Source organism: Electrophorus electricus, chromosome 7 (genome assembly GCF_041902795.1).
Source record: "Electrophorus electricus isolate QZ-2024a chromosome 7, ASM4190279v1, whole genome shotgun sequence".
Taxonomy (NCBI): Eukaryota; Metazoa; Chordata; class Actinopteri; order Gymnotiformes; family Gymnotidae; genus Electrophorus; species Electrophorus electricus.
The window spans coordinates 28,969,657-28,995,452 of NC_137503.1; the positions used below are offsets into that span (position 1 = coordinate 28,969,657).

The following is a 25,796-nucleotide window of genomic DNA, read 5'->3' on the forward strand; positions in this document are numbered from 1 at the left end:
GCCTGAAAAAGGGCTTCACTAGCCATCTGTGGCTCCTGCGGTGCACGTGGGGGTTAGATATGTGCCCTGTGGAGCAGCCAGCCACTGGCTCTTGCATGTGAGGTAATGAGGAGCATTCTAGCCCTACATGCCAGCTGCTCTCAGTAGGCCAGGCCGCATTCAACTTCTTGCTCATCTTCTCTGGCTGCTGTGTCAACACCGGTGGTTTGGTTTGTGCACCGTGCTCTGTAATTGAATTCTCATTCCACATGTGTTTTTTGGTAGATTAGTCCACTTCGGTGAGAGCTGTCAGAACTAATCATGACTATTGTCTGAGTGTAGCTCACCTGCTGACTGCTCCATCCACCTGCTGGGTGAATGAGTCCTGTATTGAACAGTCCCGAGCATTCTGTGGAGGAGTTTGCTTTAAGTATTTTGTACTCTATCTAAAATGCCATTAAATGATCCACTAACATATCTCTACGGCTCCAATTTTCTGTCTGCTCTATTGAGTTGCACTGGCAACATCTTGGATATTTCTATTGCATTTTTCATTCATGAGAGTTTGACAAAGGAGTCTCTTGTTTTTCTCTATTGCCCGATTCTGTCTTTGTTATTCTGTCATAAATCTTTTTTTCCTTTTAAAGGGGGAATAGGTATTTGATTGCTATTCAGCTGGCTCTGTGGAGCATGGTGGGAGGCGCGTCTCTGTGCCCTGTGTTTGACCTGCAAGTGTATGTGTAAATGTGGACACTCCCCAGGCTCCAGCCTCAGCTTTTTGTCCTTTAAAACCACTTCATACAAATATCTAGGATGAATCACAGCTAGCTTCCATTGCTGTGCTTTTTGCAAAATGGACTCAAGGGCGAAAAGTGTTCGTTTCCCAACAGCCAGCCTGTGTTTGGCGCATGTAAAGCCGCACACTGCGGGCAGCATGTTCTGATGACCAGTTCCAAAAGCAAATTATCTCTTCTCCAGCTGGACCGTATTTCACCAGCAGGCTGGTGACCACTGATTGGCATTCTCTAATGAGCTGACCGAGGGTGGTTTATGGGAATATAAGTCTTCAACATCAAGGTGAGGTGAGGCTGGGAGTGTGGAATACCACAGCAGGCCATGCTGATGGCTGTTCTGGGGAGCTCTCTCTCTTCAGGAGTTGGTCATGGTCATGATGGGATTCAGAGGGGTTGAGGCTAGATGAAGAGTGGAGGAGAGAGAGAGAATGGGGGATGGAGAGAGAAAGAATGGTTTACTGCTCTTCTCCACTGCAGATGCTATCATTACTGCTCTTTAGCTCAGAGGGGGGTAACTCGGCTGGGTCCATCCCCTGTCCAGGAAGACTTTATTTACCAGTGGCAGGTGCTGATCCAGTGCCATGGATAGGTTGTTTAAGAGGAAGTGGGGTGGAAGAGGATGCAGTGATTGCTGGACGGTGCAAGGAGGAGGAAGAATGCGCCAAGCAGGGAGACACCTGTCAAAAGGTGCAGGCTCCCACAACTCTTCAGGGCTCTCCACTGACAAACATGGAGAGAGAAAGAGAGTGAGTGAAAGAGAAAACCTGGATAGGGGTCTGCAGTTCCGCCCCCTGGCCTCTGCTAAAGCTATGTGATTGACAGGTGGCTGCTGTGTGGGCTCATAGTGGGGAGGATGGAGAAGGACACTCACTGATCTCCCATTGGCTGTTTGCTTTGTCTCCCCATACTCTTATTTCCTGTGAGCATGGATGGCAGGAGAATGTGGGCTTGCAAGCTTGCCGGGGTACGCCAGCTTCCGATCAGGACGTGAGCAGTGTGTGGCACTAGGAAATCCCCAGGAGTCCTGGCAAGGATTTCTATGTCAGTGATGGGAATGTGAGAATATCTGACAACCCAACAGGGAGATTTTCTACACCTCAAAACAGCTTTTTAATTAGATTAATTATTATGGCTCATTATGGAGTTTACTCATAACCTTGTCAGCACAGAACACCAGCGTTATCTTAAAAGTTGGTAGAGGCAGTTGCTGTTTGAACATTCCTTTGAGATCTTTGAAAAACAGGAATTTACTTAAGTTTCACTTGAGGGAACATAAACAAATGAAGGCATCAGCTGGCAATAGGTGGCCAACCGTGCAGTGATATTTTGGCGATATCTCCCGGGCACAGTCACCTCTGTGTGCATTCTCCATTGTCACGTCAAAAATCTGTAGGCATAGATGTTCTTTGAAATTGCGCCTATAATCTTACACTTTCTTGATTGGATAACTGACTGAATGTGAACAATATCAGACTATAAAAACATCTGGCTTCATATTTGAATTATGAAACCTGGAAATCTTCTTAAGTATGAGATCTAGCTTCACATTATTTACTTAGATCTTGTTTTCTTGTGTGGGACTGAACATGGTACTGGTTCTAGGTCTAGTCCATGCTGTAACCTCATATAAGCACTATAGCAGCACATGTAAAATAAAATAATAAGGAAAAATGCCATGCTAAAGGCATGTGAAAACTCTTCATGCGTGGCCTGGTCCTCTGTCGTAGTCAGAAAAAGATTCATTCTGGTGACAGATGGCAGTTTCACTACATTTCTCAACATTCTGCACCACAGCAGACAACTCTTCCCACTTCCTATCCAATCCTGCATCCAGGTAAAAGTAAAAACTCTCTGTAGTTTCCTCTGTTTTTCTTTTCTTTTTTTTTTTGCACATCTGTTTTTCCCCCACTCTAGTTGTTTGTACTTGCCCTAGAGAGATTTAGCGAAAGAGAGTGAGCGAGAGAGGGAGAAAGATGACAGTGTTTATAAGAGCGATGCTGGACGAGAGAGCCCATGGATCAGCCTGGCTGCCATCGTCAGGGGAGCACTGGGCAGGTATTGATTCTGAAAGATGAGGCAGCAGTTACAGGGAGCTCAGGAATGTCTGCGGCTCTCGTGCTCCTCTGTCTGGTTTTCTGCCCCCCCCGTCTCTGTCTTCACTGCTGAAACAAAGGCCGCTCTGTCAGGTGCCTTGGCGGAGAACCTGGGCAGGTGACTGCACGTGGCATGACGTTTTGGCTCATCCTCTCACACAAACATATGCATTCTTACTCCATCACACCTGAGAAGACCCGAATTCTTCATTACACATCCATGAACGCATGAAAGTATTTTTTGTTTTTTTTTGTTTTTTATTGTTTTGTCTGAAACACAGCTAGTGAATCTTATCAGCGTTTTAACATATAAAAATACAGTTTTTTGAACGCTCAGGAAGAATTCAGGTCCATGGATGAGTCCACATGTTAAAGTAATGCACTTGTTCTGTCAGGGGGTTCAGACCGACCTGTCCATGGTTGTAAGTCACTGGAGGGCATACAGCCGAACAGATGGTTATGAGATTAGCTAAGCTCTGATAATTTTGTTACACTCTTCACTACACAAACACTGCCTACCTCATGTAGGTTACCCTGAAAAACCATGTTTATATAATGCAGTCAGGTTTGCCAGTATACTGAAATTGGAAGTTAAATAGGTCTCAGCCTTTTTGACTCCTGTGCTATAGTGTTTATGTGTTTAACGAAAGTTAACACCATCTGCTTTATTGATATTGCTTTTGTATTGATATTCTTGCTGGATTTGGACACAGTCCAAAGTTGCTGATCAGTGAATCCCCAAAGCTGTACATTCCACCAGTGCTCGTTGATAGCTGAATGCCCTGTACACGTTTGATCACATCAACAGCGTCGCCCTAAGGGGACATGCTCATGTGGTGTTCTGTTTGTCTTTACCCGGCAGGAGTAGCAGAGGTTATAGTGCTAGTCGGAGGGCGGCAGGCCATCGGAATGAACCAGCGCTCCCTTACTGCGGTCACCTGCTTTAACCCACAGAACAGCAAGTGGTATCCGCTTGCTAGCCTGCCTTTCTACGACCGCGAGTTCTTCAGCGTCATTTCAGCCGGGGACAATATTTATCTGTCAGGTATATCTTCCTCTGGTGACTGAGCGCTTTCTTTTCTACCTAGCACCAGTTTGTCAGGTGACAAGCATCTGACAGTTTGTTCATGGTCTGCTAAAGTCTGCACCCCCTCACACATATATACACACACACACACACACACACACACACACACACACACACTTTCCTCCAGAGGCAAAAATTTGCACATTTCTTGTAAATATACATGAAAATGTTCATATCCTGCTTTTTGAATCATTTAGAGTGTAAATGAACTCTAATTAGAGCATTGCGGATCTACATGATTCCTGAGGCGCGAATGTCACTGCCCTCTTTCCTCAGGTGGTACCGAGTCAGGGGTGACCGTGGCAGATGTGTGGTGCTATATGTCCCTGTTGGACAACTGGAACCTGGTGTCTCGCATGACTGTCCCACGCTGCAGACACAACAGCCTGGTGTACGACGGGAAGCTCTACACTATCGGAGGACAGGGTGTAGCTGGGAACCTGGACCATGTCGAAAGGTCATTTCTATTGCTTCTCATCAAAAACCATTTTAGCCATGATTGAAGCTAATGAATGCTCTTTTATTGATTTCATATTTTAACACAGTGGAAGTCAACAAAACAGCTTAAAACCTAAAGATAAGTCAACAAGTACCGATCTGATAATGTGCATGTCTGGCTAGAGGCACAGTAGCTTGAAGGACACGGTTGGAGTCTTACCTCCATTGCCATACATCAGCTAACCTCATGGGCTGGGTGTGATGGCTCCGCCTCTTGTCTCTGACGCCTCTGTCTGGTTCTGGGAAGTTACTGAAGTGAGTGCGTGTGAAAAGGGCCAGACGCCGGAGCTGCAGCCAGCACACAAGAGCGAGATTAAACGGGGCAATCAAAAAAACATTACGGCTCTTATTAAAGGAAGTTGCTGCGGCTCATTACAAGAGTGAATGGAGCTTAGGAGTCCCTCTCAGCACATAAGTTCCTCAAAATGAAAACCTATAATTCGATAGTTTTCCTTAATGCTGCCACACTGCGACATTATGATGGAATATTTTCCTGCCGACCAGCAACCACATAATAGTAACACCTTGCTCCTGCCTATTAGAGTTGCCACAGAGAGCTGCCGACACGTTGTGCTTTCGCGAAAGAGGAACATTACCATGTTGGGCAGCGTCGGCTGTTTCTCACCAGTCTGCTGTTGGCGAGCACGCACGGGCATGAGCTTGTGCGTGAGAGAGACTCCGCTGACCGAATGTTCCCTAGATTTAATGGAGGCTGGGCCAGACCTGTCTGATGTGCTGGTAAACGGATCTAATAACTTCCCTGCTCACCATAACATTCCCATTATTTATGGTTCTCCGAGTTGAGCCCCAAGCAAGCATGGTGCACGTCGGGCCAGAGGAGCAGCACAGGGATCAGCATGCATTATTTGTGTTACTGCGCAGTGTGCTATTTCAGCTGTGGCAGCCTAGTGCCGCCACGTCGGAATATCCTATCCGTGTTTGCATGCCTTATTCCGTCTGACTGTGTGCGCGATGCGGATTGTGCTGGGAGGAGGTGTGTGTTTTTGCATGGAGGCCTCCTCTCTGCGCCAGGCTCGGCAGCAGTGACTCCTGCATCGCACCTCTTGCCCTGGTTGGTGGACACCCTTCCTAGCCCACCTCATTTTTAAGCCCAGCATCGTTGTGCCCTTTAATGCATTCCAACTTTGAGACTTGTCTGGGCACCGTCCTGTTCTTCCATGGGGCTGATCCACTGAGGGATATGGTGTGCAGTGCTGTTTCACCAGGCGGCGGAGCTCTCCCGCTCGGAATTCCGCTGCACCCGCAGAGGGAGGTCTGCACCACGGCTTGCCCGGCACTTCGCTCCACCGCAGCTGTACGGTTTGTCTGCACTCAGAGGCTGATTGACACCGCTGGGGGAGAATGTGTTTACGCGCTGGCGCTTATGGGCCCGAGTCCGTCTTTCCTCGCCTCCCTTGGCCCCTAACTCTCCTAATTTGTGGGCCCACCATCCATCCTTCCCTGGCTTTTTCATGCTCCTAACCATGAAATCGCCCACACTCGGAATTATGTCTTCAATCAAGCCTTTCCCAAGGCTGCCGTCCGCGGCCTCTCTGCCTGCCCAGCGTGGGGGCCGGGAGCAGCAGTGAGACAGAGATGGCTTGAGCGCTCTCTGGGTTACTAGGTTAGGGGATTGCAGAATGCGTTCAGGGCAAGGTTCCTGCTGTGTACCAGGAAACGCTTCAACGGCTTTGGCTCATTTGTTTACAACCGAGACAGAAAAGTGGGTGATTGTTTTTCCATGATGAAAATTTCATTTTATGAAAATGAAATGCAAACAGACAGTAGTTACAGCCATCTGATTAATTATGAATTGCTCACCATAAGAGTGTTATTATTCAAGGCCCTGAAATCTCATGAGTGAAAGTTAGCAACTAAAAGCCTGAAGGATAGAGACGCTTCCCCAGTGGCACATAGGTGTTATTCTAATCGCATTTTGGATGTTTGCTTGCTCTGACTTCAATGGGTTTTACAAACTTGGAAAAGGAATAGGCTACTGTAGTAAATATCATTCATTGATGCTTATGTAACTTTTTTAGACATTTTAATGCTTTCTGAACATTCTGGTAAAATAGTTACTCCTCCCCATGCTCTACAATACTCACTGCACAGGTTTATTTTTGTTTTTTTGGCACTAATCTGGATGTAACCTCAAGAAGAGTTTTTTTGTTTTTTTTTCTCGGCTTATGTCTGTTACTGAAACTTCACTTTTTCTGTGCTCCTTTTGTGTTTTTTTGATATTTTTGTTTGTGTTCTTAGTTGTGTGAAAGCCACTACAAAACATTTAAAGTGAATACAACACTGGCACTCAAAACACTGAAAGCAAAGTGAATGAGGGGAAAAAGAAGAGAAACACCTGTAGAACTCCTAAAAGAGTACTCACTAAAAAATGGCTCAGCAGGTAGGGAATACAATTATCTAGCAGGGTGTCCTATCCTTCGTGATATTGGCTCTATTGAATTTGTTTTCAAATATACGGTGAAGCTCAAGTCCTTTAGACACAGGCCTGGTGTGACTAATTAGCAGAAGAGGCAGGAACCCCAGGCTTAAAAGCCTGTGCTTTCTGCTCTGGGTTCAAACGCTCTGTGTCGTGACGAGAGAGCCCCCTGCCATGGTCCATTCAGTGAGACAGAATCTGCTCTGGCAGAAGTTCAGTTTCCCTCAGAAGAAATGTTTTGACACTAATCCTAACCTCATTGTCCTCTAACCCGAAGAAGCTGTCAAGGCTGTCGGCGGCCCATCTGACATGCACACATGCGTGCACACTCACACACGCACACTGAACAGTTAGTATTACCCCCTTGTGCACAGATCCTGGAAAGCCACGATGAACTTTGACACCACTGTTAACATCACTCTCTTCTTAAATTTCTTCAGAAGCACTTTATGGGTGATAATGGAGGGGTGTGTGTATGTGTGGAAATGGGGAACTTGAACTTGTGTGTGTGCTCTAAGGAGTAGGGAAGTGTGCCTGTATGCACAAGATATTGAAGGACTGTGGGTGTGTGGGTGTGTGTGCTTTGGTTTACAGTATGCAGCCAGTTCTAGGCTGCTGCAGTGAGGACCCTGTGGGCATTGGTACAGTAGTGAAGCAGTAAGATCCCATTCGCTCCTGCAGTGCTAATCCAGCACTCGGTGGGATTAAGCAGCCTTCAGAACTGTCACCCGCTGTGCCATCCCTGCTGGGTAAAAAGCTGGTTTTCATCCTCGCCACCCTGCTTCACCCCGTCTCCACCAGCAGGGAAAATTGGTGCGATGACGACGGCAAGCCACTAATTGTGAACCCCTTTCCCCCACCACGTCTCCCCTCCACCCGCCACACCCGGGCTCCACGTGCACAGCCGTGGGCGCCGTTCTGTGAGCACGCTGGGTCAGCCGGCTGCTCCTGTCTCGGCCCGGCGAGCTTGGGGAGGAGCCCGGGCTCGCTCCCCTGCCCTCTCCGAGAGGGGTATGTTTAGTCGCAGTAGGTAGCTAACGAGAGCTATTTGCAAACGTGCACTGCACTTGAGCAGTGCCATCCCCTGGAGCGAGACAGTGATAAGGCCAGGCTGGAGGAGCAGGAGCGATAGCACAGCCAATGGCGTTCCTGCCGCTGCCGGCCTCTCCGGGGCCAGCTGACAGGGACAAATCTCAGCCGTGCCCCAGGAAGGTATTAGGTCGGAGGAAGGAATAGACGTGGCAGGGATATCGTGAACTATCACCCAGATAAACGATGCTGATGCAGTAAATTCCTGTTTTACTGGCAGGCTTCTTCCCCTGCATTACGCCTCCTGCTCAGCCTGACCCTGCAGCTCTGCTGTACCACGGGTCCTGCCGCTGAAGAGAGGGCTTATGATGAAGAATCAAAAACAGGGGGGGCCAGGAGAGAGAAAAACACTGTGGAAGGGTGCATGAAAAACATTCATTAGAAATATCCGAGGATCCATAATCACCTCCTGCTGGCAGCAGGAGGAGAGCCAGCAGAAGCTGTCTGAAAGCAAGCGTGGAGAGGACAGGGCCAGGTCAGATGGAGGCGCATGGAGACTCAAAGCGTGCTGACCTGCATCTCTTAAAAGCCTGCTATGGTTGGCAGGGGAAGATGTCACTACCGTGTCTGCTGGATAATAACAACCCTCGGCCAGCTCCGCCCCCTCTGGCTCGACTCTCGCCCTGCAAGCGTGGCTGTGGGCTGGCGCACGGAAGCGTCAGACAGGCCGCCTCATTCGGCTCCTAATGAAACGGGAAGCGCCCGGTGGCTAATGAAGTCCCAGGCCCACTTCCTCCGGGCTGCTGTCACTCGTGGACTGAGGGGCCATAATTGGCGTATGACCTACTCGGCTGTCGACTTGTAATGCTGCTGTTTGTGTGTGACGCGCAAATCCAATTAAGCCGGAAGGCCGAGCGGTGCGCAGGCCTCCTAACGGAGGCTGAAGGTGCCCTCTGCAATGATGGAGTAGGAGATGGGGGCGCGGATGCAGAACAGTGTGTGTGTGCGTGTGTGCGAGGGTGGAGTGGCAGACCATATTACAAATGAGTTTATTCACAGGATTATGGGGCAGATCGAGGAGGACTGGTTTTACAGCCCCTGTCAGAAGTGGATTAGCAGAAGGTGGCAGGAAGGTGAAGGCTGCAGTTGTTTAGCTGTTCTTCTGCTCTCGCGTGCTCTGGCCTGCTCTCCTGCTTGATGGGGGGATGGTTTACTTCTCTTTTTTTTTTGTATTTATGAATTACTCTCAGAAATGGCAGGCTTGACTAAAAGGTGTTTTGCAGTGTTAATTACAGGCGCCTCGCTGTTAAAACATGCACACACGCATGCACACGCGCGCACACACACACACACACACACACACACACACACACACACACACACCTATGTAGGCAATAACTGGAAAAGGATCAAGCCCATTGTTTGGTCAGGAACAGTGAACAGTGTGTAGTGCTTGCTCAGGCTGGTCATTTAACTTGCCACATGCTGTTGACTGTGGGATCCTGAATATTGCACTTGTTCACCTGAAACACGATCTGCAAGTTTTGTTCATTAGAACTTGGCCCTGTGATACACTGGCATCTTTACGCTCTCTGTTTCTGCACAGCATTCTGCAGAATCCAAATCATAAACTAAAAGTAATGAGAACATTAACCTGTGTGGGTTGGATTTCACCGCAGAGATTTCCACAGCAGTCTTTTCATATAATTACTACTCATTATTTCATAGAAGTGCTTATGAATCTGCAGCAGTGTGTGTTATTAATGAGTGGATGTCTGATTCCTCAGATACCAAGGTAAGACTCTGAAGAATTGCTTTAATAGACAGTGATGAAGCTATTAGCACGGCAGAAAGCAACACTTCATAATTAAGATCTGTCAGTGTCATTCCAACACTGTGGATTTAAGCTTCTTCATCCCGACTACACTGGAGGTGTTCAAAGAGCACACTTAATCATAATGTAAGATAGGGCAGGGGAGCCTACAGTGGATGTATTCCAGGAGACCAGATTTCTAATTGCAAAGTAATGGGCAACTTTGTCACCAAGAAACATTGCGATGCATTATGTGGATACAATAGAACTCATTAGTTGCATGGAACTTGTTTTGCTTGAGCTAAAACAGGCATACTAATTGTAATTCTGTCCTGTTACCGAGCCATCTCTAATAGCTTTAGGGTTAATGCATAAAAATATTGAGAATATAATCTATTAGAGCAGTATTTCTTCAGAATTATAGGGTGTAAATTGTCTTGCAATGAGTACATTTTATCTCATTAAAGCAGTATTCCGACTATTATTTTTGCTCACGTTCACAGAGCTACTGGGACCCTCTTTGTCTCTTCTTAAGAAAAATTATTATTGCTTTTAATTCTTGCAACACCACCATGTTGGCAAGAACACCATGGAGAAACGTCACTTTATTCAAATGTGCTGTCTGTCTGCGTGTTTCCATATCCTGGTAGATTTCCCTGTTCCTGTTCCCAGCTTCCCAGGTTAGTTGTGCAGGGAACTGCCGGACGACAGAGCGTCTTTGGCCGTCGTCTCTCTGTGAGGTCCGCAGAAAAAGTCAGGAGCGGTGCTGTGTGCCTTCAGGCCTGACAGCCCGACTGTGCAAGCACATTACGTTACGTGTGTTAAACCCATGGAATGGGTATTTCTAAATCCAGCATTCATCCCGCAGTGTCTAGTAGTGCCAAGCTAACCTATTGCACTAGACAGTCTTTGACCGGCTCACAGTGTTGACGGAGTGGAGTTGGCAGCAATAGCTAGAGATTTACGCAGTGAAACCCTGCCAGATGCTGGCTGACCTCTTCTTCTTTTCCCCCTCACACACACACACAATCAACATATTGATTCCAGGCATCGCCATGCATGAAAACACTACAGCTTTAGGGAGCTGAGCCACTGGCATGGTAAGTGGAGCGTCCGCGATGACCTTCTCCACTCAATAGGCTGTTGCGTGGCTGCACCTGAGAGAGTGTGAGATAAGCCCCACACATGTCCTCATCAGAGCGCAGCATCGATAAGGCCTTGAGAGGAATTCGGTTAGGCGCCTTTGCTGAGATTTAAATGACTCACCTCTGCACTTCCCCGCCGAGTGGGTGGGGTCGGAATTTTTTTTCCCTTGCATTTAAAGGCTGTGCACGGCCTATCGCGAAGGCCACTACAGTGGTGTGGGGCTTGGACACATGTCAGTGCCACGGCAACCCCTCCTAGGGGTCCGACACTGGTAAGGGGACGCCCTACCTAGCAGGCAAAATGTTCTATTTCCTGGTATTCTGATTTGCTAAACATGCACACAACTTCCCAAACACCTTGTGAGCAGCTGGCTGTTCGATCCTGATGCACTTGGAAACAAATCCCATGGCTGACAAGGTGCCAGTGAAGCCACCGCTCGCTCTAGGTCTTTATAATAGGCCGCACTCTCCTCCTCCGGCTAGGCTCATCATCTCCCTGTGCCCCATGGGTTATTAACGCAGCCAATCACACTCTTCCCTGTGGCTCTCTAAGCGTGATTACATTGTCTGGATGTGTAGGGAAGGGGATGGGAGTGTGGTGGGTGAATCTGGGTCATGATACAGTAGCGCTCATAATTACGACATGGCTGTGATGATACCATCACATAGCGTAGCAACAGCATCCTGCGGGAGGACATCAGCCGACAGATTCTGCAGTGATACCGGTTTGTGATTCACCTCTGCTGCCCTTCTCCTTCAACATCACCCCCTCATTCTCCTGCTTACTGTCTCCCACTCTCTTCCATTTCATTTACACACATAGAGTAAGCTATCCCGCCAGGCCACAGCATATCACGAGTCTCGGTTTTGGCACAGTACCATGTTGTATATTATGAAGTGCCGTTCATAGCACACAGCAGTAAAGAAATTAGTAAAAGCTTTTAAGACCATGCACATCAGTAGAAATCTGTAGAAAACTAGAACATTGTGTTTGAATATATTCTATGCAAATAGTAGGTACATCATATTCATATTACCAGTTCAATGAATTTGAATTTATCTTGTTCATAAGTTCAGAATTTACCAATGTTCTTGTACATCTAGCTGAAGCTCCTATATTCCTCACCCATTTGTTGTCACCTAACAATTACTATTAATAAATGAGTACATTATTATTGCCACTGGCAAACCCATTTGTGAGCTAGTTAGTTTGTGAACTTACTTGGGCAAGTGTTTACATTTGTCTTATGATTGGGCTTAATGCTGTAATTCTGTTCCTTTATTATTTTTTAATGTAACCTTTTTCTTGTCCAGTTGCATTGGTTGCCACTATTAAAACAGCAGGATTTAAATCAACTTCCTAAACTTTATTTTAGTTTATTTTGACATTCCTCTCAGCAGCTGTTAGAGGGCACATTATTCCCACATGCTGTTCATGCTCACCTCCTCAGAAGCAGATGAATGAATTCAGATAGTCTCATGCTGCTGGCTCGCCAATGCCCTAGTCACTAGCTGCCTATCAACTTGTAGGTTGTGATGAAAGAAATAAGTGAAGGAATGAACTGAATGAACATATTACTGACTTCAAAGGAGATTTGTCTTAAGTAGGTCAAACAAGCATGTATAACCATCACAGGTTCTTCACATATGCGGAAAAAAACAACCTAATTCTGTATACATAATGCTCAGCAGCAATGGACGTTTCAGAGCGGCAGCACAAGTGATCTTAATGTAATGTGTTCAGTGCACTAATGAATCTTTGAGGGTCATTAGGAGTGCTTCTGAACTGATTCAAAGGAGCCCTGATTGTGGAGCCTCAAAACAATAGGCTTGAGGATGAGCTCTCCAGCTGGATGGCTGAGCCTGCTGAGCCGCGTGCTGAGCAGACTGCAGACTTGGCCATCGCAATAGCCGCAGTGTAGAGGCGGTAGCCGTGGCCTCAGCTCTGCCCTCTACCAGTCAGCCCACCAACACAAGCACAATTCCATAACAAAAGCGACCACCAACGTGAAAGGGTCCCATTTTTCCGATAACGATGGTTGCGAAGGCAGCAGGTGCTCCTCTGCTAATTGCCGCTGGTAGGGAAGAGGGTGATAAAAGCCCTGACCAGCTCCTTTTTCCATCTCTCCAGGTACGACACCATCACTAACCAGTGGGAGACGGTCTCTCCCCTGCCCAAGCCTGTGCATTCGGCTGCAGCAACGGTGTGCGGGGGCAAGGTGTACGTGTTCGGAGGCGTGAACGAGGCCGGTCGCTCAGCTGGTGTCTTGCAGTCCTATGTGCCCCAAACCAACACCTGGAGCTTCATCGAGTCCCCCATGATCGGTAAGAGGGTGAAGCTTGGGGAGTAACAACAGTGGTTCGTTTCAGTCAAGCTATGTGTGGTTTTTGTTTAGTTTTTTTGCTCTGCACGTATATGATTAAGTAGAGCATTAATGAACATGGTTTTCAAAGACGGGAAGGACCTAATTAAAGGTTAAGGTAGCAAAGTGGAGTGGTGTGGGGGCGGTCAAGTGAAGTAGAGAAAATGTGAAGGAAATGTGCAAAGTTGAAAAAGTAAAGTAAAGATGATGTGGGTGTGTGTGATGCAGTATCAAAATAGGAGCTGTTGGGAGTCATGTCGGGTGCCCCCCAGTGGACCCGATGTGTCTCTGGTCTCCGTCCCAGTGTGTAGGACAGGAGTTCATTATCAGAGCTGAGAGGGAGAGCAGATGTTGCCTGGGGCTCAGGTGTGAGAAGGGAAAATGTTAGTGATCTCAGCACTGGAGGGTGGGCGAGTTGTTCAGACACCATCCACTTCTCCATATCTCTCCCTCTCCCTCAGAACGAGCCGTCTGTCACCTGGCAATGGGCACGTGTGATTGGACAGAATGAATGATTTGTTAGGTGTAAATTAGTCTAAGGCTGTAGCAACCAGAGGCAAGGGTAATGGAGGGATTGTAGAAGGTTTCTGCAGATTTTCAGCTATCACCCGCAATCTCACTCCCTCTTTCTCAAAATAACTAATTTCTGAGTAAGCAGGGGGTTGGCAGCAGGGATTTTTACATCAGTTTTGCACCCTGAAATGATCACGGGGAGCATGTGCGGCACGGGGGGGCAGAAGGGCGGGACTCTGCCCGAAGCGGAGCGCGTCTTTTCACAAAGTCATAGTGTTGACGTTTTCTCGCAGCCAAAGATCGCTCCAAAACCTCTCTATCGCATGACCAGGAAACATGCCAGCGGCTCGTAACGCAGCCGCATGGGAGCGTTCGCTAAACATTCTCGTAATGTGCATTGTGTGAAAAAAAAAAACTTGGACTTTGTAATTCCAAAAACATCCTGCAATGTTTGCTATGGAATGAACAGCACTTGGAAGGCTGCTTTAAAATGTGTTTAGCCAAGCTACTATTTGGTCTATAATACTACAACTTTAAAACCTTCCTTCAGAGAAATACAGATAACCTTGCCTTGTCAACCATTATAAGCTCTAAGGTGAAAGTAGCTTACCCAAAACCATGACCGAAGTTTCCACTCTTCTAATTACAAATAATAAGTAGCTTCCCAACAGTTTGTTCTCCTAATCAGTTTAGCCTCTGTGCATCATTTTCCAGCACACAAGAAGCAGCTGTGTAAGTCGTAGATTAAACACATGGTCATGCACTGTTCCATTACTCTGAAATTCTTTGCACGAAGATCTTCTCATGCTTCACACAGTAACTACATTTATATGCACACCATGCACATCGATATTAGTCCAACTATGACTGCTAGTCAAAACAAGCCGGGAACATGTAAACAGCACAGTCCGATTGTCAGACTGACTAAGATCTTGGTCTATAGAAGAATCAAAACATCTTAACAGCAATCACTTGCAAGTATTTTTTTTGACGTGTACATTTATTAAAAATTGTGTGTGTAAACATCTTGAGACTGAACACCCATAACAACACCCACCAGAAAGCTGGTATGTCATGATATTGCCTGTCAATCATGGAGGGTGAGAAAATTTGACTGTCCATAAAATGCTTACATGTGTTCAATAGGCAGTGACAACCCCATGTAAGGACACATCATTAGTGCCTATTATTTTCGTAACCAAAACATCATGTGACTGATATGCCACATCTGTTTTACACACGATCACACACAATTAAAAGCTCACCACAAGGTGATGAAAATAAATGTGATGGGAGGTTGGTGGCTACTTTTCAAATGCAGCTCTTTGAAGTTTTCTTCAAAAAGTAGATTTTCAGATCTAACCAAATGCTGGCCATATGAGTATAAATATAAAAAGTTGGTGTTGCTTGCCAAAATGACTAACTTTGGGTTAATCTCCTGGCAACACTAGGAGATTATTTCATAAGTGGTATTTTTAAACTTTACCATTAATCATTATTACATTTAAAATGAATACTTTGGAGGTTGTAAGAACTACCACATCTGTTCTCTGTACCCCTATTACAAGTTTAGTTTTAAAATCCATACTTGGTCGACCTTAGTTTATCCCAATTAATACATGTGGGCCAGGCCGATTTTAGTTTGATTATTCAGACATGTAATTGCTTAGATTGAACCACTGACTCTCATTGAGTACTTCTGATATTTTGTGGCACTTCTTGTAATCCCACAAGTGTGATGCCATCTTTAGACCACAAACAGCTTTTGTGTTTTGGAAGGGAAAAGCAAATAAAACAGGAAGGGGTCTGCATTTTAGAGGGGGTTAAGAGATGTCCCTTACGCTTAATGTTCTGCTATAAATCGGCATAATGAGGTTCTTCAAATACAGAAAAGGAATGCTGACACATTTAAATGTGCTGCCAAAAAATGTCTGAATATGGATAAAGAAATGGCAGTGTCAGCTTCAGAAAGCCTGGTACTGTGTTTTGTGTTTAAAAATTGGGAAGCTTGCACATGGGTAAACTTCATGAAGAGGATGCTTACTGTTGTAAAGTCAGATTATGCTGCTGTGCATGTAAACAGGGCTGTGAACAGACTGCTCTTTATAAAGCTCTTGGAAACGTACTGGTTCGGTCCAGTTTTTTAGACTGACTAAGAGCTTAGTCAGGCTATTGAATGCATGTAAATGTCACTAACTGCTCAATACCAAGGGGAGGTTTTCAAAATATTCACTTTTCAGTTTCTCTAGTAATAGGTGTGAATTGGCCTCTCAAGTTATGAACTGGCAAATGCATGCAAATACACGCATATGCAAATGCATGTACACACACACACACACACACACCCACACACACTCAACTGGCAGTCAAGGACACACCTGTATGCCTGACATGATTTTCTCATCACAAATTCACTGATGATTTGACAGACGCAAACAGGATGTCGCACACTCGGTAAAGCCAATATGCACACACATGGCCCTGCTGTGAACAGTTTCCTCGAACACTAATTTAGCCGCCATGCTCCCCGCTGACAGACAAGCTGTCATTGAAGGCCGCGCCGTGCGGCATGGGAGAGAAGTGCCACTGGAAGCAGAACGCAGGAGGTGCTGGTCGAAAACAATTACTCCTCCAAATCACGGTGCATTGCCGCACACCTTCGGACGAGAGGGGCCCACTGAAAAGTGATTCAGGGGACCCTCTGAACAGTCCGATGAATTATCACCACACTGTCCCCCAGCCACTCAGCTAGCACACCACATCAGGGTCTTCATCCCACCTCCTATTCATCACTGGCTGAGCCGCCCCGCTACAAGCTGCCCTGTCTGAAAACATTATCTAGACCCCCAAATCACAGGCAAGGAGGGTCGCATTCGTCATTATCTTTTATGGATTCTTGAGCGTGTCGCCCGGCAAGTTGACACTGGAGTCAGTGGTAGCCGGTCGCAGTGCAGAAGCCTCAAGGTATTTATTAAGAAAGCGAAAGCTACAGATTCCCTCCTGCCCCATTTCACTGGTTTCCCTTTGTAACCCTGACTATTCTGACAGCCTTCTTTAATAGACTTTTCCACTTCTGTCTCCAGCAGATGGATGGCATTTCTGCAAATTGCCATTTTGAACTATTAGTGTTGCTGTTGACAGTCCTCTCATTTGATAGAGACCTTGGATTGTCCTGCCGTGAGCAGAATCTTGCCATCAAAGAAGCAGCGCTTAATCCCTTTGTGATGTGCTTGAACCCTTTTTGTGGCAGTTTTAGGCTATGAGACCCTCACATATGAGTGAAGCTGTTCACATGGAATGAGCTCGGGAATATGTTTTTATTGCTCCCCAACTTTGGCTGCAGATGTTTGTAGATATGTGATAATGAGGCCCAAGGGGCTTTAGAGACTGAGAGATGTCCTTGGTGTTGGATTTGGATTAAACAACAAAAGCGTTCAAGCTCTCAGTAGCAGCCGCTGCTGCCATCGCTTCCGTGTTCCGTCGCTCCATATGCCAGCCAGACCGAAGTGACGGCGAATGACACACCTGTTACAGGAGAGTACACCTCTCCCTGGGTAACGCTTGCATCGGCTGTGTGGTGCCATCTGCAACTGGCACTGTTTGGAGTGCCATAGAGAGGATTATATCTGGGCCGTCACTCACGCAGGAGTGGCAGGGCTTTTAATGAGATGCACCTGGCAGTCGGCACTCGGAGAGCCCGGTAGAGCCGTGCAGCACCCAGCTGACGCGCTTATGTTTCCGCCATTAAATCCAACGGCTGTTTTACAGATTCCTTCCGTGCACGGTTTCTCAAGCGTCAAACACAGGCGGGTAGGGAAAAAAATAAAAACTTTAAAACCTCAAACATGGCCATGTGAATTATTCATAGGCATGATAAATTGGCCCAGCTGTAATCGTTTGGGAGACAATTTCCCCGTCAGAAAGGCGAGGCTCGTTGATCGCACCTTCTTCGTATGCTGCCGCACGACCTTTCCTTTACTCAGCATGGCCAGGTGTTTCATTCTCAGTCATTTGCCCTCAGTGAAAGAAGCTATTCTTTGACTATTTATACATGTTCATATATTGGGAAGTGTTTTTAAAATCCATTGTTTTTGACAAAGAATCATTGTGCTGCTACTAAAGGCATAACGCAGAGAGAAAGCAATAAATTGATAGACCACACTAAGCTACTGTTCGCATTTCTACAAAGGTGGTCAATCAATCTTCTGGTTAATAATAACAAAGCCTAAAGCAACTGGGCCTGAGGGAAAATAGTATGGAAAGGGAAGACAGCCTAGAAGAGAACAGAGAATTAAATGCTAAATTACATTTTTGAATCTCTTTGTGATTAAATCGTCCGCATCTAAGCATGCAGGAAACATACAGGAATATTAACAAAATACCAAAGTTGTTCTGTGTCTGTAATAGGCTTTGCAGTCAGTAATACAATTAATTGATATTTCATTAGAATGTAGTGAGAGCACATTTATGCAAAGATTGCACAATAACTTGGGACTGATTTGACTTAAATAATCCTAGCAGGCAGTCATAGAAACACTGGTAAAAGGCTACATGGCTTTTGGTTTCTGCCAACTCAAATGCCTGAAAGGCCTGAGCTCAGATCTAAGGATTGGGTGGAACTGCAGGTCTCTGACATCAGGAGGCATGCAAGGCAAAATAATACCATTATCCCACAGAAAATTTGAGTATGGCATTTTAGTGGTAAATTCTGTTCTTCCCCACATGTTCTCTCTGGGTTATTTAGATAACAAGTATGCCCCTGCTGTCAGCCTCAATGGATTCATCTTCATCCTGGGTGGAGCCTACGCCAGAGCCACCACCATCTACGACCCAGACAAGGGCAACATCAAAGCTGGGTCCAACATGAACCATTCCAGGCAGTTCTGCAGGTTGGCCTAATGACCAATGGATTGAACTAGCATGCTACACGATTAAATCTGTTCTCAGCACTGACGTGTGACAAATCATGTTTACTTCTTCTTTATCTTTTTCAGTGCTGTTGTCCTGGATGGAAAGATTTACGCCACAGGAGGCATTGTGAGCAGCGAAGGGCCAGCATTAGGCAATATGGAGACCTTTGACCCTTGCACTAACACATGGACACTTCTCCAGAACCTGCCCTGCCCACTCTTCAGACATGGCTGTGTGGTCATCAAGAAGTACATCCAGAGCGGCTGACCACAGCCAGGCAACACAGCCCTTTTTCCTCAGTGCACTGCAGGGATCAAAGACAAAGAATTGCTGGACATGTCTAACATTAAAGACTCCAAAGCTCCCTCCTCAAAACTCCTACCAGCTCTCCTGGGGGGAACAAAGTGGAATTCCAGTGCCCGACAAGTCTAGACTCTGTAAGGGATGTAAGCTAACCCTCATTCACAGGTGTTGTGCCATTTGGATACAATGCAAGCTTTGTTGGCCCACTGCAAAGACTTGTCTTCTCTGACAAACATTTGTATGTGTTCTCTTTTTTTTGTGCATATTCTTTTGATATTTTCCTTCAATTATCCATTCCAGTCATAACAACTGCACAATTTTGTTTTGCCATGAGTCTGAAATCAAAGAATCTGTTCTCCCCCTCCCCCCAACCCTTTCTGCTGGGTGTAGTCATGTCATGACTTTACAAGACAAAACAGTATCTTCATCCAATCAGAGAGATTGAGGATGAGTGCAGATATTCTATGACATATCAGGAAATGTAATGCAATACTTCGGCTTGAGTGTGTTTCAGGGTTATGGTGCTCTAACCAAGTGGAAGTATGTTTGACAGAATCAGGGATGTAATTCAGGACCTGCAATCCAACAAATACCATCACAATAAGAGAAAGGACTGGATGAAGACAAAAGGATGAGCTTTGTCCTAAATGCAGCCAAATCACAAGTCACATTTATTTGTCATTCTGAGGATAAAATTGTTCTTTTCCTCCATTTCTGCATTTGATATGAATCCACTCACTACAGTGGGACTGAAATGGAGGTATTGGGGATGGATCTAATCCTGTAAAATATGGAAGGAATAAATGTATATTTTAAAACTGAAGTAATTCTGTATAAATGTTTTTAGAAAATTCGATAGATTGGACAAAAATGTCTATCAATCTGTACCCAAAATGGACGATTTACATGTTATTAATGATGAGACAATACATATTCAAAATTCAAAGAAAAATACACAATATTGTGTGTCATTTTTTCCATAAAAACAGGCACAGTATCCATGGCAACATTTTTCTCTCTCTTTTTAGTCAGGTGTTTGGGTTTATAATTAATTATGCAGATAATCTGTGGTACCAAGTGAGGGAAAAATGGCAATGAATACATCCATTTTTAAAACAAGACAAAATACCACCCAAGTAACATACTGCATATAAATTTGATCAATTAAACGATCCATATACAACTCCAAATAGACACTCCTATTATTTATTTGCTATAGTTTAAAAAATTGCTTAATTTAAAAGGTATAAGATATATATAATATAGATGTAATATAACGTGCTGAGTGGCTGGTGACCACTTCTCATTATGGCCAAACCCATGTTTAAAACATTCATTCAACCACCTTCAAAATCGACATAAAATTTAACTGAAAATTAAAAACAGACATGAAACAGTTCAACAAAGACTACAATTTGCACCATTTATTCAAGTATAATCACAGCAGTTTATTGGAGAAATTACAGTAAATGTATTATTTAAACATAACTTTTACTAAAATAATGCTTAAGAATAGTAACCATATTTCAAATTAGGCTCTAAATATTAAGATAAAAATGAGGCAATCACCCTGGCAATAACAGAAATAAAAAGCCCCCAAATACATGTAAATCAATAAATAAGAAATAAACTACAGATTAGATACAATCAATTTATCAACAAAAAAACCCCAAACAAACAAACAAAAACAAAACAAAAAAAACCCCACAAAACTGCATACTGGACTAACCTCTGAAGCCCGTCAACAAACTCCAACCTGACTTTTAATCTGGTGAATGGAATGGGCTTATTTTAAGAAGCTTGATGACAGAGTGCTCTGTGTGTAGCTCCCCTTCAGGTAGTTATTAAGGACTGACTCAGATTGTGAGATTATGTTCTCTGATCCTAGTTCTGTAATACTTATTTACAGCCTTGTTCAGGCAGTACAGTAAGCAGGCTGGAGTTTGGTCCAGCAGACTTCTGAACAACATTGCTACAAGACTGCACCCTCTAAATACGTTGCCTTGTATCATGGAATTGTACTGGGAGCAACTCATGGGCCTAGCTCTATGCAGGCCTAGCACTGTTTTGGCAGGTCATGTCTAGGGCCTTGAACATGACTCACACAATATCATGGGTTTTCAAAATTTTCTTTCATATGATCAAAACATCATGGGGTTTTTTAGAGAACAGAATAGTGAGAAATATGAAGGGGATAACATTTTAGTGCCATGACCAGAACATAATTTTTTTTATTTTTTTTTTTTTTAATGAAGGCTTCTTGTCTCGTTTAGTTACTTTAATAAATATTTGAATGATGTTTCCCATTTTTATCTGTGTGTATTCAGTTTGTAATAATCTGTTTTCAATTATCTTTATAAATTAGCCATGTAATTTCATTTAACATATGTTTAAACATGTTGGATCATAGCAAGTGTTTCAAATACGCACAAATTCGGTGAGGTACGAAATAATTCATTACATTTGAGTACAGCAGTTAGTGAACATGGGTAACATTTTATATTCCCTGTATTTCAGAGTCTGAAAATTTCTAAGGTAAATGTACTGTCAGTATTTCAGAACCAGTGGTCAAGACAGTAGAATCTACACCACACCAAACATGCATGTTATGTTCACTACTTGCAAAAGGAGAGGGGGTATGATACAATGCTCATCACGTTTGTTATTTTCCATGTGTTATTTGCGTTCCTTTACCACAAAATCCAAGAAGCACCACCACCTTTGTAACAAAATAAATAGGTCATTAATGTAGCAGAGACCTGAGACCCATAAACCTCCATATTCTCCATCTGCACAAACCTGCTACAAAAATGTGCTACATTGAGACAAACTTCAAAAAATGAGTAACAAATTTCCAATTTGTTGGCTTTTAGAAAACTGCATACAAAGGAATAGTTGAACATCAGACTGTCAAACACACTGTTTAATACTTATGTTAATAAATAAATGGGTATAGCTAGAAAAAGAGATCAAATGGTGTAATTCTGTAAGAGTGAAAGAAATTGTAGTGGAAAAACAATATGGCTGCCATCATGAAGGCCCAATTGACAGTTCAATGAAGAAAAAGAAATAATTGGATGCCAATGTTTGCTGACAGAAAAAAGTGAATTATAGAGAAAAAAAATAAAGATGAACAAGAAAGCAAAACAAATACACAATGCAAAGTTTCTGAAATTAACATGCTGCATTGTGTCGGCTCAACTGCAAAACAGACAAACAACAACAGAAAACCCCAAACAAACAAAAAAAAACCAAAAAAAAACAAGAACCAAAACTGAGCAGAAGCACGGTTCATGCATCAGCCCCAGACCTTGGTTCTCAGCACCTGGCCAATGAACAAGGGTGCAGTAATGTAACAGATGCTGACAAATACTGGACGTATTTAGTAAACTTCTCGTCTCGTCAGCATCACAATAATTGAGGTAGCCATGGTTCTTTATCTCACTGTAGTAGTCCAGAACTACGTCCTCCTTTTTTGCATGTTTTAAACAATTTCTTAAACTGTACTCACCTTTACATAAATTGAGATGAGTTTCAAGTTTGCAGAAATCTTTTAACAAACTGGAGAAAGTAGCAGATCAAAAAAGCATTCAAAAATACTTGGCTAATAAGCTACTTGCGCTACACCAAAGCTGAACTAAAATCTACCTATTGAAAGAATACACAGCCACCAATCAAAGATTTTATCATCATCATCATCATCAGTCAGCAGAACTTAGCCATGAGCAAACAAAGTCTGGAGGAAAAATAAAGCTAATATTAAACACCAAGAGATGAAAGAAGCAATGCTCCACATGTTAAACACAGAGGCACTGGATAAAATGGCCTTGTTCATATGTTTTCTAATGCAAACGACCTTAGCATTGTTTCAACTCAAAAACTGAGAAGTAATAAAGTAAAATGACAGAATATTCCAACAAAGAATGAGTTATGGCAAAACCACCTGGCTACAGAAAACTCTGAATTTGTGGGGGTGCTCATGTGCATGTAAAAGCAATTGAGAGAACACGATCTATGTGAAAATGACTGGCCCAATGTTAAATTAAAAAAAGAAGGCAGTCATCAGAACAAATATCAGTGTAGCCAAGATGGTCCCTTTATGTAATTGTCCATGATACATGAAGAGGTTTATTTTCACAAGAGACATGTCCCGTTCTATGGAGTTGATGAATACTTTGTAATCTCAGTCTTGTATCAAACAATGTGTATTATTTTGGAGGTTCAAGCATATGGTCAGCAGTGCAACCTCTAGACACCAATTACTTCTGAATCCAGTTACTCCAAGCCAAACCAAATCTAGACTGGGTTTCCAGTTTAGTAACATTATTTGGAGATGTTTTCTACTGGAACTCTTGACAGAATGACACTTCAGTATTTCACTAGAAAGGATTTTAATAGAGGTCCTTAAATCTGAAAAGCAGATTAAAAAAAATGCTTACAATCCAACAGAACCTAAGATCACAAAAAAATCTCTTTAAAAATGGTGTTCTTTACGGCAGTGGGAAGTATCATCATAGGGATGCAGTGCTTGTATTTGAATGCCTACTGGTGGAAAGATCACAGCGGACACTAACACATCAAGATGGTGGGCAGAGAGGGCGAGCAATGCAGTTTGTTTCCACAGTACATAAACTGACTCGACCTCTTGGTGTTGCGCTGCCTTTCACACTTTTTTTTTGCCACTGCTGGTGAGAATCTGTGCCTGTGTGTGTGTGTGTGTGTGTGTGTGTGGTTTCTTCCTGACAAGGAGGCTGAGGTTTTCGAGTGACATCACACAATCTTTTTTTAAGCATTGTTTAACTTTTAATATCTTGTTTTTTTTCCATTTCTTATTTTTTAAAGAAACCCAAGGAGCAGCAAATAGATAAACAATAGCACCCAATAGCACCAATGACGCCCATTAGAAATTGGCATACATGTTTGTAAAAACTGAAACCTACATGAGTCTTGAGTTGCGTTTGGTTCTGTAGACTGATTCTGTCCAGGTACCTGAGACAATAGCACCAAGGTCGCCACTGTAAGTCTTTGAAGGTCTCCTTTACCTTCTCATTTCACATTCTCATTTAAGAGCAAACCTGCTCGGCTCCTCATGGAAGGGCTTGGTTCAATAGGCTATACTCCCTCATGAATCACAGGAGTTTCCGATTACCATCACTGCTGAAAGCCCTCAATTCATCACAGGAATGTTTTGAAATGCTGGACTTGCCTCTCCATCTCCTGAAATGGAAAAAGGAATAGGCCTTCAGTAAGCCATATTTACAAACTGATGTTGCGTGTAGGACAGTGATAACCTTTTTATTGCTACTAGCCATTAGGACAAAAATAGTGAAGCAAAATTACTAACTTTTGCTGCATTGCAAAAGCAACATAATGGAGAAAACTGATAAAAACATCAGGGGGCATTAACTTAATTTTAGCACACTAGCAAGAGACAAGAGACAATGCCAGAGATCTGTGCATTTTCAATCAAAGGACTTTCAGTATTTTATCCCGCTCTGCATACATCCTCTATGTATTTAAAATATTCTGCTTTATCTGACATTGCTTTTCTTTGACATACCCTATCAAATAATTACATTATAAACTTGAATATTAAATGAGCATTTTTTTGATGCACTGTCACCCTGTCGATAATCATAAGTGTAAGGCAGACAAATATTAAAAATTCACTCATGCAACAAGATTCTGGTCCAGTTCCGTGGCACCTGTGGGGATTCCCGCCTCACGCCCTTGGGCTTAACATGCATTATAGCTACAAAATGAACACAGGATTCTTATGTGGCGAGGCATACCTGATGGTCTGAGCCAGACGCCCTTGGAGTGAAGTAGAATATTATCATAAATGAGCAGTCTGTGAGAACAATCAAACCTGAAATATCTGAAAAGGCTCCTGATGCCTCATACCAGTTGGACTATGAAAGCCAAAGAGACTGTGTGCAGTCCCTTTCATATTTGCTGAACTAGACATTAAAGATCTCAAACACTGAGATGCTACATTTCTCTTTTTTGACTAGGAAATAATGAATAGCACTTTTTGTGGACAATAAAGACGCTACCTGGGCAGAGTGCATAAATGAGCTCAGGGCTTCGCCAGCCTCCACACCCCAGTGCACCTCCACTTTCTTTCTGGTGGCCAGAGACCATTACTATTGGATTTGAGAACAGCAAATATAATTTCCCCAGAGGATCGGCCACAGTTCACTGCAATCAACATGGTGCTCTAATTTCAACACTCAACAGCTGTTCAGTGTGTCAGCATCCAGTCTTTGTGCATCCATCTTCTGCTTACAGCTACACAAACATGATAAACTCATTTCCCCTTCTTTCATTCTGTGATATTATGCAGCTTCAAAATAGTAAGCTAGCAATTTCACTTGGCAATATTTATTTATTCATTTTTATATATGATCTGCGTACAATGCAAAATATGGCCATGAATTCCAACAGCGATCTCTCCATTTTTAATTGTCTCAGCACGTCTATTTATGTGTGCGCCAAGCAACTGTATTCACTATACAGACTGTAGCAGCATAAGAACCCATTATTGCTTCCCACATTGTTTTCAATACCTCCACATAGAGGAACAGAACCTGCACTAGGTGAAGATCAAAAGGCTGAAGGAAGAATGGCACATTTACCCCAAAAAACATTAAGTTCTTTTCATACATCAAGTATAACAGAGTAATGTCTACTAGAAATAAAATGCATTGTGGCACACACTGCAGGTGCCGGGCTGACTGTACCATCCTGAGTTGACCCATATATCATACCTTACTGACAACAGGCCCGATTTACAGAATTCCCCAAACATATGGGAAGTGAAAATGGATG

General features: G+C 43.9%; 2 protein-coding genes across 6 annotated transcripts in view; one reads left to right on the forward strand and one right to left on the reverse strand.

Moving 5' to 3' along the window:
* Positions 1 to 21,271, forward strand: part of klhl29 (kelch like family member 29) — a 136,170-nt gene extending 114,899 nt beyond the window's left edge. For all 4 annotated transcript variants that reach the window (XM_035524689.2, XM_026997772.3, XM_081717934.1 and 1 more), the window contains 5 exons: positions 3,729 to 3,911; positions 4,230 to 4,410; positions 13,007 to 13,200; positions 18,496 to 18,640; positions 18,746 to 21,271. In XM_035524689.2, the coding sequence (XP_035380582.1) occupies positions 3,729 to 3,911; positions 4,230 to 4,410; positions 13,007 to 13,200; positions 18,496 to 18,640; positions 18,746 to 18,929 (887 nt within the window). In that variant the 3' untranslated portion in view covers positions 18,930 to 21,271. The remainder of the gene's footprint in view (positions 1 to 3,728; positions 3,912 to 4,229; positions 4,411 to 13,006; positions 13,201 to 18,495; positions 18,641 to 18,745) is intronic.
* Positions 21,176 to 25,796, reverse strand: part of atad2b (ATPase family AAA domain containing 2B) — a 61,377-nt gene continuing 56,756 nt past the window's right edge. For both annotated transcript variants that reach the window (XM_026997788.3, XM_081717933.1), the window contains exon 28: positions 21,176 to 24,182. In XM_026997788.3, the coding sequence (XP_026853589.2) occupies positions 24,141 to 24,182 (42 nt within the window). In that variant the 3' untranslated portion in view covers positions 21,176 to 24,140. The remainder of the gene's footprint in view (positions 24,183 to 25,796) is intronic.